Source organism: Salmo salar, chromosome ssa16 (assembly GCF_905237065.1).
Source record: "Salmo salar chromosome ssa16, Ssal_v3.1, whole genome shotgun sequence".
Taxonomy (NCBI): Eukaryota; Metazoa; Chordata; class Actinopteri; order Salmoniformes; family Salmonidae; genus Salmo; species Salmo salar.
The window spans coordinates 14849086-14871512 of record NC_059457.1 but is presented as its reverse complement, the minus strand read 5'-3'; the positions used below and the strand labels follow the sequence as shown (position 1 = coordinate 14871512).

General features: G+C 43.6%; 1 protein-coding gene across 1 annotated transcript in view; it reads left to right on the top strand.

The window, feature by feature from the left end:
• Nucleotides 1-383: 383 nt before the first annotated feature.
• The window catches only part of LOC106573178 (protein arginine N-methyltransferase 8-B), a 48777-nt gene continuing 26733 nt past the window's right edge, over nt 384-22427 (top strand). Inside the window, exons 1-4 of the mRNA XM_014147925.2 lie at nt 384-1222; nt 2987-3220; nt 4600-4755; nt 19389-19452. Of these exons, the coding sequence (XP_014003400.1) occupies nt 1154-1222; nt 2987-3220; nt 4600-4755; nt 19389-19452 (523 nt within the window). The 5' untranslated portion in view covers nt 384-1153. The remainder of the gene's footprint in view (nt 1223-2986; nt 3221-4599; nt 4756-19388; nt 19453-22427) is intronic.

Below are 22427 nucleotides of genomic sequence, written 5' to 3'. Positions count from 1 at the left end.
ATTGCACACTAAAAAATCCAGGAAAGCTCAGTCTTGAGCAGCACCACAATATATACTTGCAAAGGAATGGAATAGCTGGATAAAAATGAAAGAAGTACCTAAATAAAAAATTGAAGAGGGCAAGCTAAATGTGTCATCCCTTACTTGTCTGCACAATCATTTGGCTAAGCAGGGGAGAGGGGCTTTAGGGATGCTGTCTCTTTCATCTCAGTTGTGGGGAGGGAGAGGGAGCAGGAGAACCTCACTGACTAGACACCTATCCTCTCACTGAGGTGTTTGAACTCATCTCAAATGACAGGATCAGCTGAGAAGGTGAAAAACCAAACCCGCGAGCAGCATGCACTGATTTCACACGCGCACTGAGGTGGTGGTGCCTTCTGTTTCAAGTATCAAGGCTTTGAGCATCCTGTCATATCTTCACATTCAAACTGAGAGTAAAGTTGAACTTTCCATATGAGGCTGCCTAGCAATTCGACAAAGTGGAAATTAGATCAAGCAAAGCTTGAGCCTTTCTATGTTTTGGAGGTGCCTGCGCTGAAATGGACTCTTCTAGTAGTTATTGCGTTATTCATAGGCTTAAATATGCAATGCTTGCAATATAATCTCGTGGAAAATAAGATGGCATGAACATCTGTAAGGGGTGATCAAGAGTGTGACAACCCAAAGCTTTAAGGAAATAACATGTTGCCTGCTTTTCTCCAAGACATCACAGCAATAGGGATATGGGTCTCTATTTTTAGACACCAATGTTCCGACCATAAATTAACAACTTGCTCCTAAATGTGATCTGATAGTGTGCGTTGCACCTGATCTAGAGTAGCCTACATCGCTGGAGAACATGGAATGCCGTTTACCTTATTCATTTTCCTCAAGGGTTGCAAAGTGATGAGAGGTTTGCCGTATGCTCTCCTAGAAAGCGACATGGGAGACATATAACTTTTGCACAATGGAATCCAGAACACTTTTATCTGCTAATAGAGGTCGCTACTCCTGTGAGACTTTATGTCGTTTTTTTTGTCTTTGAAATATAATTTCACAGCAATTGTCTCTGTAAATTACAAGTTCAGGAAAAGTGTGGACAAAAATAACTCCGACTAAATCCTTTCAAAAGATAATAATTTCATCCTTTCGAGAACAAATCTCCTGGGCTTTTATGGGAATTAAACACTCCTCCCGCTGTATGCTGCTCAGGGGGAAAATGGCGGAGTCTGAGAGCACTGAGGTAGGTGTGCAATCTTCGATTAATTCATAGGCAAAGCTACACATCAACGTGAGTGATGAATAGTCCACTGCGCTGTTATTGTCAGGTTAATTTCTCATTTCAAGCATGGAAAGCACATCACGCACAAGTGTATGCTGGTACCTCTGCAATATATGTGTTGGTACTCTTTGGGTCCACTTTTGTGCAACATAGACTATGCCCTGTAAAATGTCTATACCAAATGGCACGCTTCACTCATACAATATTTTTATCCTAAGCATACAGTGACTTCAAACTGTTCATTGACCATTAGTTGAGTTCCGTAAACGTAATTGATTCGTGTGACACTCTGTTTAATAGGAGCTACACTAATGATAGCCTACTTGTGTTTGCCACTAATTATTTTGGCTTGTTCGTAATCCAGAGAAAGGTTGCAGTCGGTCAGTCACAGGTAAAGATTCAGAGAAACGTGATTTAAGGCGCGAAGCCCCGCGTTTCTAGCTCGTGCGCTGTCCTTGGTCCTGTAGCAACCTCAAACTGGAACGGCTGTCTTGGCTTGCTCCCTTGAGTGGATCATCCGGGGAAACGCATAGCCGCGGTTTGAAGGGGTGCTGAGGGTGCTGCAGCACCCCCTGATAAATCACAATAAAAAACGAATTTATATACATATTAAACATTCCACCAAATTACTGCACTAGGCCTTTACTACTCCCTGCATGAGCAGAGAGAGGAGAACAATTCTCATCAGCAGAACCAGGGGTTTACTTTAGATGTAGTTAACATGAGAATTGTAGCATTCTATGCTTGAGAGTAAAAGTTTGAGGAACAGAAGATAGGTGGCGAAAAATGATTACTGTGGTACCCATATAGTTTTAATATAGTTTTTTTTCTTGTCTCTGTGTTTGTTTTTGCCCATCCTGTTTGTCCATCTGTGAAAGTAATGTTTGTTGCCATGTATCTTTCTGCTTACCCAGTATGTGAATAGAACAGGTTATTCTGTGTGAATGGAGCCAGTGTTTGGAGCTGCCTGTTGCTCTGCCCCCTGTTGACAGACCATCCTCATTACTAGGCAAAACAAGGACAAAGACAAAGTTGCACAGTCAGAGTGGCTGCCGAGCACAAGACTGAGGAGAAGGACTGACTCTCTTTAACAAGGCCAGATCAATATCACTGATAGCCATGAGAGTGAAATCTAAATCTTAAGATATATGTGCACCAGGGAACAGAACATGACATGGATTGAGTTGAATGCTCAAATTCGTTTTTCCCCTTTTTCTGCTCTTGATAATATGTCTGGAAGGGAAGGAAATCCTGGATCATTTTTCTTCCGCTGAGCTATGGGCTGATCAGACAGGCTTCTGTCTGTGCTCTCCCAGCAGGCATTAAAGGCACACATTCTTTGTAGAATTCTGTATCTTCTGCTTTCCTCAGACAGACTGACAGACAGACATCCTGTCAATACTGTTAGTGTTGTCTCTAGACAAATGCGCTTGGTCCACTCACCTCTGGGGCTCCATGGGAAAGCCAGTGACCGTTGAAAGAACAAATGAGAGAGGAAAATAGCAAAGAATATAAACTGCTGCAAGATCTGTTCTTCCCACAGATTGTGAGGTGAATGCAAAGAATGTTGTGCTAACACAAAATCAATTCATTGGGTTTTACAGTTTTAGCATCATACAGTATGTCCTTCGTCCACTGTTTCTCTGTAGAAGACCTGACTTTTAGAAATCTGCTCCCGCCCCATGATGTCTTTATTGTGTGTTACCATTCTCTAATATCCCTTAGCAACAGCAGCAGCCACAGCCAATCCGCATCATCCAATCTCAGCGCGTGCAACCCACCTCGCTGCCCAAGCCTGTGCCCTCCGTCCACCATGTCCCGCGGCCGCCCCATACGCCCCACGCTGCCTCCCTGCCTAGCTGCCCTGGCCGGGGGAAGATGGCCAAGTTCCTCAACCCTGAGGAGATGACCTCCAGGGACTACTACTTTGACTCCTACGCCCACTTTGGAATCCATGAGGTAGGGCTGCCCAGGGGCTGTATGCATCAAGCCTCTCAAACTTAAAGTAGTAATGCTGATCTAGGATCAGCATAAGATTAGACGGGGGGGGTCTTGATTTTAGATGAGCCCTCATACTATTTTTTATTATTACTATTAGTATCATTATTATTATTGTTATTATCATTTGTATCATTATTATCATTATTATTAGTATTAGTATTATTAGTATCATTATTATTATTATTATTATTAGTAGTAGTAGTATCATTAATATTATTATTATTATTATTATTAGTAGTAGTAGTAGTAGTGGTGTTATTCCTATCATTATTATTATTTTTATTTTTTATTATTCTTAGTACCATTATTATAATTATTAGTATCATTAGTATTATTAGTAGTAGTAGTATTATTAGTATCATTATTATCATTATTATTATCATTATTATTATTATCATTATTATTATTTTTATTATCATTAGTATTGTTATTATTAGTATTATTATTAGTATCATTGGTATTAGTAGTAGTAGTAGTAGTATCATTATAATTATTATTATTGGTAGTATCATTATTATTATTATTAGTATAATCATTGTTATTATTAGTATCATTATTCGTATTATTATTATTAGTATTATTAGTATTATTAGTAGTATTAGTATAATCATTGTTATTATTATTATCATTATTATTATTATTAGTAGTAGTAGTAATACTATTATTATTATTATTAGTATCATTATTATTCTTATTCTACTTTAAGACGCTTTGTAAATATACTCTCAGTTCTTACCAACGGTGTTCTTACATGACTCTATGTAAAGTTAGTTCCACTAAAGGCCAGCCCACATTAGACCACTTCACAGAACTGCAGCTCCTCCCCAGAGATGTACTGTGTTCCACCTAGTTCCACTACCAGCCTAAAACTTCACAGAACTGCAGCTCCTCCCCAGAGATGTCCAACTGTTCCAGGGTATATGGGAGGAGGGTGTCAGAAGGGTAGAGAGCATATTTCAAGTAAGACCTGTGAGATGGGGTTTGTTCTGTGACATTTTTTTAATTTACTAGGTCAGATTGTTTTTTATAATTTCTGCTCTGTGAATGTTCCTGACAGACAGAGAAAGAGAATGGTTGAATTGACTTAAGAGTAACCCCCCACTGTTTTTCAATGTGGACCAGTGTGTCTGAAATGGAAGGGTGGGATTACAGTGACTGGCGGATTCATATTTAATATACTGTATTTCATCCACTCACACTACACTAAGTTTACGTTCATATTGTCATGGAAGTTAATATGGCTTTGATTGAATAACACCTTGTTTTTCACCTTGATACACTGTTAGAAGTGGTTTTGACACCTCCCACCCTGATACCAATCATTTGTCACTGAACAGGAGATGCTGAAGGACGAAGTGAGGACGCTCACCTACAGGAACTCCATGTACCACAACAAGCACGCCTTCAAGGACAAGATCGTCCTTGACGTCGGCAGCGGGACCGGCATCCTGTCCATGTTTGCAGCCAAGGCGGGAGCCAAGCACGTGTACGGGGTACGAGAAGCTGCCTCACTCCTTGCTCCCTGTCTGGCCTCGGACTAGAATGTTATCAGGCAGAACCATCATATCCGACAGCATCAGGAAATGCTGGGAGGCCTAGCCTGACAAGCCGTTTGCTCTCCCCAGACAGTGTGCGTGTGTGGGTCCAGTGAGTGTGTGCGTGCGAGTGTGTGTACTTGTATCTTTACATGTGTATACATATGCATATGTACAGTTATTTGTTTATGAATGTATGAGTTTGTCACGGTGCAGACTTGGTTTACCTCAGGTGGTTATTTGCTGTCTGCTTGTCAGGCAGGTTGTCTGGATAAGCTCTCTCTATTTTAGAGCTCTCAGATGCTGAGTTGTGCATTGTGAAGCAGAAGTAATTTCCACTCTAGGCATATCTGAAAAGGCATGCTGGATTTGGGCCAGTAGCTTGTTGACAACCCGGTGGTTCTCATTTAGTACATTGGTCTTGGACAGGTTTTTTTGTCAGTTTGTGTAGCTGTGTGTGTGTGTGTGTGTGCGTGCATGTGCGCGTGCGTGTATATATTTATTGTTCTGGCAATGATCACAAAGAAATGCCATTGGGAGGAAGGATGTTTGACATGCTTTTCACATTTGTATCACAAGTGATATTTTTTTTAAATAATGACAAGTGGCATTTTTAGACCTACAGTGCCTTCGGAAAGTATTCAGACCCCACATTTTGTTATGTTACAGCCTTATTCTAAAATGTATTTTTTTCACCTCATCAATCTACACACAATACCCTATAATAACAAAGCAAAAACAGGTTTTTCGAATTTTTGCTAATTTATTACAAATAAAAAACTGACATTTACATAAGTATTCAGACCCTTTACTCAGTACTTTGTTGAAGCACCTTTGGCAGCAATTACAGCCTTGAGTCTTCTTGGGTATGACGCTACAAGCTTGGCACACCTGTATTTGGGGAGTTTCTCCCATTCTTCTCTGCAAATCCTCTCAAGCTCTGCCAGGTTGGATGGCGAGCCTCACTGCACAGCTATTCTCATGTCTCTCCGAAGATGTTTGATCGGGTTCAGGTAGGGGCTCTGGCTGGGCCACTCAAGGACATTCAGAGACTTGTCCCAAAGCCAATCCTGTGTTGTCTTTGCTGTGTGCTTAGGACCGTTGTCCTGTTGGAAGGTGAAACTTCGCTGTCTGAGGTCCTGAGCGCTCTTGAGCAGGTTTTTATTGAGGTTCTCTCTGTACTTTGCTTCATTCATCTTTCCCTCGAACCTGACTAGTCTCCCAGTCCCCGCCGCTGAAAACATCCCCACAGCATGATGCTGCCATCACCATGCTTAACCATAGGGATGGTGCCAGGTTTCCACCAGACGTGACGCTTGGCATTCAGGCCAAATAGTTCCATCTTGGTTTCATCAGACCAGAGAATCTTGTTCCTCATGGTCTGAGAGTCTTTATGTGCCTTTTGGCAAACTCCAAGCGGGCTGTCATGTGCCTTTTACTGAGGAATGGTTTCTGTCTGGCCACTCTACTACCATAAAGGCCTGATTGGTGGAGTGCTGCAGAGATTGTTGTCCTTCTGGAGCTCTGTCAGAGTGACCATCGGGTTCTTGGTCACCTCCCTGGCCAAGGCCCTTCTCCCCCGATTGCTCAATTTGGCCAGGCGGCCTGCTCTAGGAAGAGTCTTGGTGTTTCCAAACTTCTTCCATATAAGAATGATGGAAGCCACTGTGTTCTTGGGGAGCTTCAATGCTGCAGACATTTATTAGTACCCTTCCCCAGTACCCTTACCCAGTTGCGGAGCTCTACGGAACATTCCTTCGACCTCATGGTTTGGTTTTTGCTCTGACATGTACCGTCAACTGTGGGACCTTATATAGACAGGTGTGTGCCTTTCCAAATCATGTCCAATGAATTGAATTTACCACTGGTGGACTCCAATCAAGGCGTAGAAACATCTCAAGGATGTTCGAAGGAAACATAATGCACCTGAGCTCAATTTCGAGTCTCATACCAAAGGATCTGAATACTTACTGTATGTAAATAAGGTATTTTTGCTTTTTATTTTTAACACATTTGCAAACATTTCTAAAAACCTGTTTGCGTTTTGTCATTATGGGGTATCGTGGGTATATTGCTGAGGATTAAAAAAAAAGTTTGCCATTTTAGAATAAGGCTGTAACGTAACAAAATGTGGAAAAAGTCAAGGGATCTGAATACTTTCTGAAGGCACTGTATATATACCTCTTGTAAGATCTTATGATCTGTGAACAGTGCATTATGTAGACAAAATCTTATTGCCATTATGTTCCTTATAGTGCGTGGAGTATGGAGTATGTCTAGATTATGAAATACACATTTTCACAAATGTATTCAAGATTACAAATATGAATATGAATCTCAGAAGTGCTCTTTTCATTATAAGACACATTGTTTGGAACAATATGCTGTACAACTACATCACATTTCCAGAGTGGGCTCTCTGTTAATTCTGAAGTTCTGATACATTTTATGAGCACCAACAACACAGTGAATGGTAAATGGAGTCAATGGATTTGATCTCATGGATGGTCATTCCTTGCAGGGTTTTTCTTGATCAAAATGGGTCTTACAGTACCTTCAGAATGTACAGTGCCTACAGAAAGTACAGTGCCATAAGAAAGTATTCACACCCCTTGACTTTTTCCACATTTTGTTGTGTAACAGCCAGAATTTAAAATGTATTCAATTGAGATTTTGTGTCACTGGCCTGCACACAATACCCCGTAATGTCAAAGTGGAATTACGTTTTTAGACATTTTTAGAAATTAATTAAAAATTAAAAAGCTGAAATGTCTTAAGTCAATAAGTATTCAATCCCTTTGTTATGGCAAGTCTAAATAAGTTCAGGAGTAAACATGTGCATAACAAGTCACATGATAGGTTTTATTGACTCACTCTGTGTGTGTTTAACATGATTTTTGAATGACTACCTCATCTCTGCACCCCACACATACAATTTTCTGTAAGGTCCCTGAGTGGAGCAGAGAATTTCAAACACAGATTCCACCACAAAGACGGGGGAGGTTTTGCAATCCCTCGCAAAGAAGGGCACCTATTGGTAGATTGGTAAAAAAATTACAAATCAGAAATTGAATATCCGTTTGAGCATGGTGAAGTTATTAATTAGACTTTGGATGGTGTATCAGTACACCCAGTCCCTACAAAGATACAGGCGTCCTTCCTAACTCAGTTGTTGGAGAGGATTTCACCATGAGGCCAATGGTGACTTTAAAACAGTTACAAAGTTTAATGGCTGTGATAGGAGGATGGACTGAGGATGGATCAACAACATTGTAGTTACTACCCAATACTTACATAAATGACAGAATGAAAATAAGGAAGCCTGTACAGAATACAATTATTCCAAAACATGCATACAGTTTGCAATAAGGAACTAAAGTAAAACAAAGAAATTCACTTTATGTTCTGAATACAAAACAAATCCAACACAACACATCACAGAGTACCACTCTTCATATTTTCCAGCATGGTGGTGGCTGCATCATGTTATGGGTATGCTTGTCATCGGCAAGGACTAAGGAGTTTTTGAGATAAAAATAAATGAAATAGAGCTAAGCACAGGCAAACCCTAGAAGAAAACATGGTTCAGTCTGCTTTCAACAGATACTGGGAGATAAATTCACCTTTCAACATTACAATAACTTGAAACACAAAGCCAAATATGTACTGGAGTTGCTTAGCAAGACGACATAGAATTTTCCTGAATGGCCTTGTTACAGTTTTGACTTAAATCGGTTTGAAAATCTATGGCAAGACTTGAAAATGGCTGTCTAGCAATGATCAATAACCAACTTGACAGAGTTTGAAGAATATTTTAAAGAATAATAAGAATAATAAAGTTATTATAACATGTATTGACTCAGGGGTGTGAATACTTATATAAAAGAGATGCTTCTGTATTTCATTTTCTATAAAATTGCTAATAATTTTAAAAACATGTTTTCACTTTGTCATTATGGGGCATTGTGTGTAGATGGGTGAGAAAAAACATATATTTAATCCATTTTGAATTCAGGCTGTAACACAACAAATGTGGAATAAGTCAACCGGTATGAATACTTTCTGAAGGCACTGTATCTGGATGAGACAACTACATATCAGCATCAAATATACAGGATACCAACATTCAATTTCAGGTAAATAATTAATAAATAGCGTTTTTCAAGAAAAACATTTTAATTCACACCTAAAATCTATTAATAAAACATCTGAGAGCAGTAATATTTTACACACACATGAAGGTACCCATAAGCAATAATTTCTGATGACAAAACAAAATTTGGTCGATATAGCGTTTTGGAAATAAACTCTAAATGTAAAAAGCATGTCAAACATCCTTCCTCCTAATGAAGTTTCTACGCTGGCGTGGAATCTCCCAGTGGTTCAACTACGCTATGTGCAATTACACTGAGTGTACAAAATATTAGGAACCCCTGCTCTTTCCATGACATAGACTTACCAGATGAAAGTTATCATCCCTTATTGATGTCACCTTCACCTTAAATCCACTTCAAGTTAAAGACGATTTTAAAGCTTTGAGACAACTAAGACATGGATTGTGTATTTGTGCCATTCAGAGGGTGAATGGGCCAGACAAAAGATTTGAGTGCCTTTGAACGGGGTATGGTAGTAGGTGCCAGGCGCACCGGTTTGAGTGTATCAAGAACTCCTATTCTGCTGTCAAGAACAGCAATGCCATGTATGTCAAGAATAGTCCACTTCCCAAAGGACATCCAGCCAACTTGACACCACTGTGGGAAGCATTGGAGTCAACATGGGCCAGCATCCCTGTGGAACTCTTTCGACACCAGAGTACATGCACCTGATGAATTGAGGCTGTTCTGAGGGCGCGTGTGTGTGTGTGTGTGTGTGTGTGTGTGTGTGTGTGTGTGTGTGTGTGTGTGTGTGTGTGTGTGTGTGTGTGTGTGTGTGTGTGTGTGTGTGTGTGTGTGTCTGGATCATCTGGTCAAATTACTGTTCTTCCAATACCAATACCGCGCAACACTTAGTTGAACAGTCTGCATGCAGATATTTGCCTGCCTTTAAGCCAACCTTGTGAAATGTATTCCTTAGAGGTAGCTATGTGACAATTGGAGACTGTCTCCAGGGAGGAGGAGCTATGTGACTGCCTGTGGGTGAGAGATAGATTGATGCCTTCTGGCACCATTGGGCACCTTCTGGCACCAATGTGAGGGGCATACAGATCTCTGTGGGTGAGAGTGCCCACTCAGGCATGGCACTGAAGGTAGGTGCTGGATCTGTCACTGTCTTCGGGCAAGGGGAGAAATCAGTGCCAATTAGTGTGAGCTGACACACACACACGCGCACACACACACTCATAGGCTACAAATCAAATCAAATCAAATGTATTTATATAGCCCTTCTTACATCAGCTGATATCTCAAAGTGCTGTACAGAAACCCAGCCTAAAACCCCAAACAGCAAGTAATGCAGGTGTAGAAGCACGGTGGCTAGGAAAAACTCCCTAGAAAGGCCAAAACCTAGGAAGAAACCTAGAGAGGAACCAGGCTATGAGGGGTGGCCAGTCCTCTTCTGGCTGTGCCAGGTGGAGATTATAACAGAACATGGCCAAGATGTTCAAATGTTCATAAATGACCAGCATGGTCAAATAATAATAATCACAGTAGTTGTCGAAGGTGCAACAAGTCAGCACCTCAAGAGTAAATGTCAGTTGGCTTTTCATAGCCGATCATTGAGAGTATCTCTACCGCTCCTGCTGTCTCTAGAGAGTTGAAAACAGCAGGTCTGGGACAGGTAGCACGTCCGGTGAACAGGTCAGGGTTCCATAGCCGCAGGCAGAACAGTTGAAACTGGAGCAGCAGCACGGCCAGGTGGACTGGGGACAGCAAGGAGTCATCATGCCAGGTTGTCCTGAGGCATGGTCCAAGGGCTCAGGTCCTCCGAGAGAGAGAAAGAAAGAAAGAAAGAGAGAATTAGAGAGAGCATACTTAAATTCACACAGAATACCGGATAAGACATGAGAAATACTCCAGATATAACAGACTGACCCTAGCCCCCCGACACAAAAACTACTGCAGCATAAATACTGGAGGCTGAGACAGGAAGGGTCAGGAGACACTGTGGCCCCATCCGATGATACCCCCGGACAGGGCCAAAAGGCAGGATATAACCCCACCCACTTTGCCAAAGCACAGCCCACACACCACTTGAGGGATATCTTCAACCACCAACTTACCATCCTGAGACAAGGCCGAGTATAGCCCACAAAGATCTCCGCCACGGCACAACCCAAGGGGGGGCGCCAACCCAGACAGGAAGACCACGTCAGTGACTCAACCCACTCAAGTGACGCCCCCCTCCTAGGGACGGCATTGAAGAACACCAGTAAGCCAGTGACTTAGCCCCTGTAATAGGGTTAGAGGCAGAGAATCCCAGTGGAGAGAGGGGAACCGGCCAGGCAGAGACAGCAAGGGCGGTTCGTTGCTCCAGAGCCTTTCCGTTCACCTTCACACTCCTGGGCCAGACTACACTCAATCATAGGACCTACTGAAGAGATGAGTCTTCAGTAAAGACTTAAAGGTTGAGACCGAGTCTGCGTCTCTCACATGGGTAGGCAGACCATTCCATAAAAATGGAGCTCGATGGAAGAAAGCCCTGCCTCCAGCTGTTTGCTTAGAAATTGTAGGGACAATTAGGAGGCCTGCGTCTTGTGACCGTAGCGTACATGTAGGTATGTACGGCAGGACCAAATCGGAAAGATAGGTAGGAGCAAGCCCATGTAATGCTTTGTAGGTTAGCAGTAAAACCTTGAAATCAGCCCTTGCCTTAATAGGAAGTCAGTGTAGGGAGGCTAGCACTGGAGTAATATGATCACATTTTTTTGGTTCTAGTCAGGATTCTAGCAGCCATATTTAGCACTAACTGAAGTTTGTTTAGTGCTTTATCCGGGTAGCCGGAAAGTAGAGCATTGCAGTAGTCCAACCTAGAAGTAACTAAAGGATGGATACATTTTTCATCATAATTTTTGGACAGAAAGTTTCAGATTTTTGCAATGTTACGTAGATGGAAAAAAGCTGTCCTTGAAACAGTCTTGATATGTTCTTCAAAAGAGAGATCAGGGTCCAGAGTAACGCCGAGTGTCACGCCCTGACCTAAGAGAGCTGTTTTTTCTCTGTTTAGTTAGGTCAGGGTGTGATATGGGGTGGGCATTCTATGTGTTGTGTGTCTATGTTTTGGCCGGGTATGGTTTCCAATCAAAGGCAGCTGTCTATCGTTGTCTCTGATTGGGAGCCATACTTAGGCAGCCCTTTTCCACCTGGTTTGTGTGGGTAGTTGTTTTCTGTTTCGTTAATGTAACCTAACAGAACTGTTGGCTGTCATTTTGTTTCTTTTGTCAAAGTGTTCGTTTTCATTAAAATACAATTATGAGCACTCAACACGCTGCGCCTTGGTCCCCTCTATACGACACCCGTTACAGAACTACCCACCACGATTGGATCAAGCGGCGTGCCCGGGCAGAGATGGATACCTGGTCGATGGAGGAGTGGATCGAAAGGAGAAACTGGACTTGGGGCCAGGTTTTGGACAGGTATCGTAGCTTACCAGGGATGAACGAGAGGCAGCCCCCCAATTTCTTTTTGGGGGGGGCACCCGGGTAGTTTGGCAGGGCCAGGGGTGAGACCTGAGCCAACTCCCCGTGCTTATCGTGGTGAGCATGTGTCTGCTCCTCGCACTCTCCCTCCAGTGCACCTCCATAGCCCAGTACGTACGGTGTCTGCTCCTCGCACTCTCCCGCCAGTGCGCCTCCATGGTCCAGTATACCCTGTGCCAGTTCTGCGCACCCGGTCTTCAGTGCGTCTCTCCAGTCCGGTGAGACCTGTTCCAGCTCCACGAGTAAAGCCTCCAGTGATGATCTATGGTCCGAAGCCTGTAGAGATGATCCATGGCACGAAGCCTCCAGTGATGATCCATGGCCCGGAGCCTGTAGGGATGTTCCATGGCACGAAGCCTCCAGAGGTAATCCATGGTCCGGAGCCTGTAGGGATAATCCATGGCCCGGAGCCTGTAGAGATGATCCATGGCACGAAGCCTCCAGTGATGATCCATGGCGCGGAACCTGTAGTGATGATCCATGGCATGGAGCCTGCAGCCACGGTCCCCAGACCGGAACCTACAACGACGCTCTCCAGTTCGGAGCCTCCAGCAACACTCCTCAGTCCGGAGCCTCCAGCGACGCTCTCCAGTCCGGAGCCTCCAGCGACGCTCCCCAGTCTGGAGCCTCCAGTGATGCTCCCCAGTCCGGAGCCTCCAGCGACGCTCCTCAGTCCGGAGCCTCCAGCGACGCTCCCCAGTCCCGAGTCTTCAGCGACGGTCCTCAGTCCAGAGTCTTCAACGGTGGTCCGGCAGCCCAGAGTCTTCAGCAGCGGTCCGCAGCCCAGAGTCTTCAGCGGCGGTCAGCGTTCCAAAGCCTCCGGCGATGATCCACGGTCTGGTTCCTCCGGACACACAGATACGAGGGGATCAGCGGGCGGTGGGGTGGGGGTGCTACGCCCCGAACCAGAGTCGCCGCCAAGTACAGATGCGATGCCCACCCGGACCCTCCCCTATAGGTTCAGGTCGCACCTTGGGGGGGGTACTGTCACGCCCTGATCTAAGAGAGCTGTTTTTTCTCTGTTTAGTTAGGTCAGGGTGTCATATGGGGTGGGCATTCTATGTGTTGTGTGTCTATGTTTTGGCCAGGTATGGTTTCCAATCAGAGGCAGCTGTCTATTGTTATCTCTGATTGGGAACCATACTTAGGCAGCCTTTTTCCACCTGGTTTGTGTGGGTAGTTGTTTTCTGTTTCGTTAATGTAACCTGACAGAACTGTTGGCTGTCCTTTTGTTTCTTTTGTCAAAGTGTTCATTTTCATTCAAATATAATTATGAGCACTCAACACGCTGCGCCTTGGTCCCCTCTATACGACGCCCGTTACACCGAGGTCCTTCACAGTTTTATTTGAGACGACTGTACAACCATCAAGATTAATTGTCAGATTCAACAGAAGATCTCTTTGTTTCTTGGGACCTAGAACAAGCATCTCTGTTTTGTCCGAGTTTAAAAGTAGAAAGTTTGCAGCCATCCACTTCCTTATGTCTGAAACATAGGCTTCTAGCGAGGGCAATTTTGGGGCTTCACCATGTTTCATTGAAATGTACAGCTGTGTGTCATCCGCATAGCGGTGAAATGTAACATTATGTTTTCGAATGACATCCCCAAGAGGTAAAATATATATTGAAAATAATAGTGGTCCTAAAACGGAACCTTGAGGAACACCGAAATTTACAGTTGATTTGTCAGAGGACAAACCATTCACAGAGCCAAACTGATATCTTTCAGACAGATAAGATCTAAACCAGACCAGAACTTGTCCGTGTAGACCAATTTGGGTGTCCAATCTCCAAAAGAATGTGGTGATCGATGGTATCAAAAGCAGCACTAAGATCTAGGAGCACGAGGACAGATACAGAGCCTCGGTCTGACACCATTAAAAGGTCATTTACCACCTTCACAAGTGCAGTCTCAGTGCTATGATGGGGTCTAAAACCAGACTGAAGCGTTTCCTATACATTGTTTGTCTTTAGGAAGGCAGTGAGTTGCTGCGCAACAGCTTTTTCAAAAGTTTTTGAGAGGAATGGAAGATTCGATATAGGCCGATAGGTTTTTATATTTTCTGGGTCAAGATTTGGCTTTTTCAAGAGAGGCTTTATTACTGCCACTTTTAGTGAGCTTGGTACACATCCGGTGGATAGAGAGCCGTTTATTATGTTCAACATAGGAGGGCCAAGCACAGGAAGCAGCTCTTTCAGTAGTTTAGTTGGAATAGGGTCCAGTATGCAGCTTGAAGGTTTAGAGGCCATGATTATTTTCAACATTGTGTCAAGAGATATAGTACTAAAACACTTTAGTGTCTCCCTTGATCCTAGGTCCTTCCAGAGTTGTGCAGACTCAGGACAACGGAGCTTTGGAGGAATACGCAGATTTAAAGAGGAGTCCGTAATTTGCTTTCTAATGATCATGATCTTTTCCTCAAAGAAGGTCATGAATTTATTACTGCTGAAGTGAAAGCCATCCTCTCTTGGGGAATGCTGCTTTTTAGTTAGCTTTGCGACAGTATCAAAAAGATATTTCGGATTGTTCTTATTTTCCTCAATTAAGTTGGAAAAATAGGATGATCGAGCAGCAGTGAGGGCTACACATTATCGATGGCATTCTCTCCTCTACATGCCATTTTACAGCAGGCCAGGACTGGGGGAACAGATGTGTGTGGCCAGTGGTGGCAGGCTGGTAGCTGACTGATTACCATGGGCACTGCTACTAATGGGTTGTAGAGGTCCAGCTGTGCCCAGGTTGACAGCTCCAGAACAGCAATGCACGGAGAAGGCAAGCCACAGCTGGGTCCTTCTACCCCGGCTTTACCAAGGGCTCCAGCATTAGCCAGCTTCACCCTGTCGCCCTGTCCTCTCTGTTTTCCAGAGAATAAATGGGTGGTGTAGAGCATGAATCACCTCGTACAGCTCAGAGATACTTGCAGGGTTGGGGAGTAACTGATTACATGTCTTCTATTACATGTAAACTGGTTACAAAAAAACTGTAATAAATTACATTACCAGCAGAAATATTGTAATGAGATTAAAGATACTTTTGAAAAACAAGATGATTACTTCCTGGATTACTTTTAAACTCAGAAAGGATGTTTGCAAAAAGTACATTATGACAACTTTCTGTTTTCTCAATGACAATCAATTCAGCATTGAAAAAAGGTGCAAGTTTAAGTTTGTTCCAGCTGAGCGAGTCTGACCACATGTCAGAGACCACTATGACGACACACCAAATGCGTTTGATGGATCCTTTTTGTCTTCTTCTAATGCCTCTTAAGGGGAAAGTAATTCAAAAGTTACTGAAAGTAATCAGATTACATAACTGAGTTTGGGTAATCCAAAAGTTACATTGCCGACTACAATTTTGGACAGGTAACTAGTAACTGTAACAGATTACATTTCGAAAGTAACCTACCTTACCCTGGATACAAGCCCATAGTGGGAGTAGAAGTCTATAACTGCAGAATCCGGACACTTTCAAGGATTAATATTGATGGGTATTTATTTTTATTATTTTTTATTTTATTTTTTATTTCACCTTTATTTAACCAGGTAGGCTAGTTGAGAACAAGTTCTCATTTACAACTGTGACCTGGCCAAGATAAAGCAAAGCAGTGCGTCACAAACAACAACACAGAGTTTCACATGGAATAAACAAACATACAGTCAAAATACAATAGAAAAAGTCTATATACAGTGTGTTCAAATGAGGTAGGATGAGGGAGGTAAGGCAATAAATAGGCCACAGTGGCAAAATAATTACAATATGGCAATTAAACACTGGAGTGATAGATGTGAAGAAGATGAATGTGCAAGTAGAGATACCGGGGTGCAAAGGAGCAAAATAAAATAACAGTATGGGGATGAGGTAGTTGGATGGGCTATTTACAGATGAGCTATGTACAGGTGCAGTGATCTGTGAGCTGCTCTGACAGCTGGTGCTTAAAGTTAGTGAGGGAGATATGAGTCTCCAGCTTCAGTGATTTTTGCAGTTCGTTCCAGTCATTGGCAGCAGAGAACTGGAAGGAAAGGCGGCCAAAGTAGGAACTGGCTTTGGGGGTGACCAGTGAAATATACCTGCTGGAGCACGTGCTACTGGTGGGTGCTGCTATGGTGACCAGTGAGCTGAGATAAGGCGGGGCTTTACCTAGCAAAGACTTATAGATGACCTGGAGCCAGTAGGTTTGGCGGCGAATATGAAGCGAGGGCCAGCCAACGAGAGCATACAGGTCGCAGTGGTGGGTGGTATATGGGGCTTTGGTGACAAAACGGATGGCACTGTGATAGACTGCATCCAATTTGCTGAGTAGGGTATTGGAGGCTATTTTGTAAATGACATCACCGAAGTCAAGGATCAGTAGGATAGTCAGTTTTACGAGGGTATGTTTGGCAGCATGAGGGAAATATGCTTTGTTGCGAAATAGGAAGCCGATTATAGATTTAATTTTGGATTGGAGATGCTTAATGTGAGTCTGTAAGGAGAGTTTACAGTCTAACCAGACACCTAGGTATTTGTAGTTGTCCACATATTCTAAGTCAGAACCGTCCAGAGTAGTGATGCTGGACGGGCGGGCAGGTGTGGGCAGCGATCGGTTGAATAGCATGCATTTAGTTTTACTTGCATTTAAGAGCAGTTGGAGGCCACGGAAGGAGAGTTGTATGGCATTGAAGCTCGTCTGGAGGTTAGTTAGCACAGTGTCTAAAGAAAAGCCAGAAGTATACAGAATGGTGTCATCTGCTTAGGTGGGTCAGAGAATCACCAGCAGCAAGAGCGACATCATTGATGTATACAGTACAGAGAAGTGAGTCGTCCAGAGAACTAAACCTTGTGGCACCCCCATAGAGACTGCCAGAGGCCCGGTCAACAGGCCCTCTGATTTGACACACTGAACTCTATCTGAGAAGTAGTTGGTGAACCAGGCGAGGCAGTCATTTGAGAAACCAAGGCTGCTGAGCCTGCGGATAAGAATGTGGTGATTGACAGTTGAAATCCTTGGCCAGGTCAATGAATACAGCTGCACAGTATTGTCTCTTATCGATGGCGGTTATGATATTGTTTAGGACCTTGAGCGTGGCTGAGGTGCACCCATGACCAGCTCGGAAACCAGATTGCATAGCGGAGAAGGTACGGTGGGATTCGAAATGGTCGCTGATCTGTTTGTTAACTTGGCTTGCGAAGACCTTAGAAAGGCAGGGTTGGATAGATATAGGTCTGTAGTAGTTTGGGTCTAGAGTGTCTCCCCCTTTGAAGAGGGGGATGACCGCGGCAGCTTTCCAATCTTTGGGGATCTCAGACGATACGAAAGAGAGGTTGAACAGGCTAGTAATAGGGGTTGCAACAATTTCGGCGGATAATTTTAGAACGAGAGTGTCCAGATTGTCTAGCCCTGCTGATTTTTTTGGGGTCCAGATATTGTAACTCTTTCAGAACATCAGCTATCTGGATTTGGGTGAAGGAGAAATGGGGGAGGCTTGTGCAAGTTGCTGTGGGGGGTGCTTATTGAAATTCTCAATTATCGTGGATTTATTAGTGGTGACAGTGTTTCCTAGCCTCAGTGCCGTGGGCAGCTGGGAGAAGGTGCTCTTATTCTCCATGGACTTTACAGTGTCCCAGAACTTTTTGGAGTTAGAGCTACAGGATGCAAATTTCTGTTTGAAAAAGCTAGCCTTTGCTTTCCTAACTGCCTGTGTATATTGGTTCCTAACTTCCCTGAAAAGTTGCATATCGCAGGGGCTATTCGATGCTAATGCAGTATGCCACAGGATGTTTTTGTGCTGGTCAAGGGCAGTCAGGTCTGGAGTGAACCAAGGGCTATATCTGTTCCTGGTTCTACATTTTTTGAATGGGGCATGCTTATTTAAGATGGTGAGGAAAGCACTTTTAAAGAATAACCAGGCATCCTCTACTGACAGAATGAGGTCAATATCGTTCCAGGATACCCGGGCCAGGTTGATTAAAAAGGCCTGCTCGCTGAAGTGTTTTAGGGAGCGTTTGACAGTGATGAGGGGTGGTCGTTTGACCGCAGACCCATTACGGACGGTATGACTGTGTCCCTGCTTTATTCCTGTGAAGGCTTTCAATTGAATTCTTTAAAGTTGATAGAGGAGTGCCTTTCTTGTATAAAAACTTCTTTATTGTATAAAAACAAAATTCTTGTCAGTTCAATAAATCAAGTACATTGGATGTGAAGTTGGCGCAGTTGGGCGCTCCTGGTGGGGTTCCAGTCTATGGGCCTCGGGCCCCTAAAGTGTGGCCATTGTGAAATCCAGACAGGACGGCAGAGTACCACTGACATGGGGTGAGCTGCTTTTTTCATACAGGCAGAGATCAAGCTGTGCAAATGTGACATTTTACTTGAGACGCCTATCTCGCTGTGCTCTGTGCTCTGTGCTCTGTGCTCTGTGTGTGTGTGTGTGTGTGTGTGTGTGTGTGTGTGTGTGTGTGTGTGTGTGTGTGTGTGTGTGTGTGTGTGTGTGCGTGCTCGTGTCAGTGTGCCTTGTGAGTGTGTCTGTGTTAAAGGGAGAGAGAGAGAGAGAGAGAGAGAGAGAGAGAGAGAGAGAGAGAAATAAAAGAGAGAGCGTGAGTGGGCGACAGGTTCTTCAGGTCCTGCTTCCATTGGGAGGACTGCGGGCAGGCGACTTGTGAGTAACCTCTACTTGGCCCATTACCTGAAGTACGCAGCTCTGACAGCTGGACTGTTAAATTCTTTGCTTCTTTAACTCTACTAAAGAACACTTCAAGTTCTGGACTCCCAGTGCTAACTACCGTCTCAGACCCCATCTGGTTGGACATAGTTAGAGAGTGGCATATTCCACCATTATGATCCAAACATTCTCCACATGTGATGCACGGTAGTAACTTAAGCCTTTTGTCAGTCCCGTAATGAGTTCAAGCATCTCTTTACTTTGGTGATCAGTGGTATTAGTGTCAAAATGTTTGAAATTATTTTTGTTTTGCTTTTTCCCCAGATTGAATGTTCCAGTATATCGGAATACTCTGAGAAAATCATTAAGTCTAACCACCTGGACAGTGGTAAGAGCTGAAGGTCTTTCTTATTCACTGTGTCTATTCACTATTCTCCTCAGAGATGCAGTACAACAGAGTGTCTGAAAGGGGAGGATTCACCAAGAACATGGGAAGTTGTCCTTCTGTGTGCGATAGGTTAATTTAAAACATAATATGAAAGTAACCTCTATTCTCACTTATCCGTAGTACGGTCATATTTTATAGGGGAACAACAACACATTCATGCAAAACGGTCACTCAGCTATCAAATCAAATCAAATGTATTTATAAAGCCCTTCTTACATCAGCTGTCACAAAGTGCTGTACAGAAACCCAGCCTAAAACCCCAAACAGCAAGCAATGCAGGTGTAGAAGCACGGTTGCTAGGAAAAACTCCCTATAAAGGCCAGAACCTTGGAAGAAACCTAGAGAGGAACCAGGCTATGAGGGGTGGCCAGTCCTCTTCTGGCTGTGCCGGGTAGAGATTATAACAGAACATGGCCAGGATGTTAAAATGTTCATAGATGACCAGCAGGGTCAAATAATAATAATCACAGTGGTTATAGAGGGTGCAACATGTCAGCGCCTCAGGAGTAAATGTGAACAGGTCAAGGTTCCATAGCCGCAGGCAGAACAGTTGAACCTGGAGCAGCAGCACAACCAGGTGGACTGGGGACCGCAAGGAGTCATCAGGCCAGGTAGTCCTGAGGCATGGTCCTAGGGCTCAGGTCCTCCGAGAGAGAGAAAGAGAGAAAGAAAGAAAAATAATTAGAGAGAGCATACTTAAATTCACACAGGACACCGGATAAGACATGAGAAATACTCCAGATAACAGACTGACCCTAGCCCCCCGACACAAACTATTGCAGCATAAATACTGGAGGCTGAGACAGGAGGTGTCAGGAGACACTGTGGTCCTGTCCGACAATACCCCCGGACAGGGCCAAACGGGCAGGATATAACCCCATCCACTCTGCCAAAGCACAGCCCCCACACCACTAGAGAGATATCTTCATCCACCAACTTACCATCCTGAGACAAGGCCGAGTATAGCCCACGAAGATCTCCCCCACAGCACAAACTCAAGGGGGGGGCACCAACAGCTAACAGCTTAGCTAACAGCTTAGCTAAATTGCGATTTAAGCCCTAACAAAATAATAGCAGCATAAACAAAGTGGCACCAGCAAAATAGATCTTATTAAATATGGATGGGGTAATTGAGTGGACCAGCTCATTTGTAACCTCCAGTGTGTTTTGGAAAGCTTTTGGCAAGCCAAGGACAGAGTGCAAACTGGGACCAAGCCTGGGGGGGCGCTAAGTGTTCATTTCATGCTGACAAATACTTCCTTTCTTGGAGAAACTGTATTCAATAACTTCCAGTTGGAGAACAAAAGCGATTGTCGCCAACTCATCTCAGCCAGAGTGAGATTCCGCTCGTTTTCTTTAACCTCCAGCTGAACTGATTTACATGAGAACACTAAGGGCTGGCTCTGCATAGGGATAGCTGGCACTGGGATACCATAATATATGATGTAATGAGTGCTCACCAGTAAAAGTGTGTCTGAGATCTTTTGTCAGTGTTCGTATGTGACAAAATGGCGTCACGGCCAAATAATTGAGTGACACATCGGTAACACTTTACCTAAAGGGGGTATACATAAGACATTCTTAACATATTTATGAAACCAGTCATAACACCTTTGAGTGTGGCAGTATCATTCATTATAATGTGGTACTGTATGTGTAGACAGGGCACATAATGACTGGAAAGGGGACTTCAAATGTGAAATAAATCTTTATTTCAAGAAGAGGTAAGAGTTTGCGGCTAAAACAATATTCCCAATGCAATATGTTGCAGTATATTTTAACTTAATTTTGTTTGTCTCAGAGCTGTTTTGCTTCAGAGCCCAGTCTTCAGTCATCATTGTAGAACAAAGTCTGATTTGATCTGAATGACAGAAATAGCTTGTTGTGTAAAGAGAATAGAGATGTTGAATCTCTGTGCTGTAGCCAGGGTCACCTAGTTTCCCATTATACACTAAACTCCTTGCCATTATTGCATTACACTATTTTGGTCTCTACCAGACATCAAACACACAGAGAAAGTCAAAGCGTACCCAAAAGCACTTCAGCTCAACTTCAACAAAAAGGGGAATTGACAATCCCAAAAAAGCTTTCCTAACCATAGGATACTTCAACAGGTGACTATGCCAGCAGCATACCACCCTGCATCCCACTGATGGTGGGATGCAGGGTGGTATGGGAGACCAGATGCTGCTGTAAATGGTGTTGAAATTCCAATCCCAATACCCCAAGGCATTGATGGGAACATTGCCCTGTGTAGGGTGCCGTCTTTCGGATGGGATGTTAAACGGGTGTCCTGACTCTCTGTGGTCACAAAAAAACCCATGGTGCTTATCGTAAAAGTAGGGGTGTCATCCCCAGTGTCCTGGCTAAATTCCCAACCTGGCCACATTATCATCCCCCTCATTCCTAATTGGCATATATCACTCCTCACCTGATAGCTGATGTGTAGTGAGCATTCTGGTGCAAATTGATTGCCATGCATCACCCAAGTGGGTGGTACACATTGGAGGTGGATGAGGTGAGCTTCCCCCTTAATTTGCAAAGCGTTTGGGTGTCTAAGAATCGCTATACATGTCCAATCAATTAATTATCCCAGAGAAAAGAAAAGGAGCTCTGCATAGATCTGTGTGTATTCAAACAGACACAGGCTTGCATTTCAGTACGAGGCTTTCATGAGAGAACGATGGAGTCATTGCTTTGATCAGAGCTAACATGGTTGTGTTTGTGTCATTTGCAAGGACAAGCACACTTACTGTACGGATTCTTTCAGGTAAACGTGTGAAAAAAGCCAGATGGTCCTTTTGTTGTTTGTCAACTGTTGCGATACATTTTGGACAGTGCACTAGAGTTGTTTGTCTCGGTGTTAGAGTGATTTGGGATGTAGGGTTAGAGGTAGAGGGTAAGGGTCAGCTGGT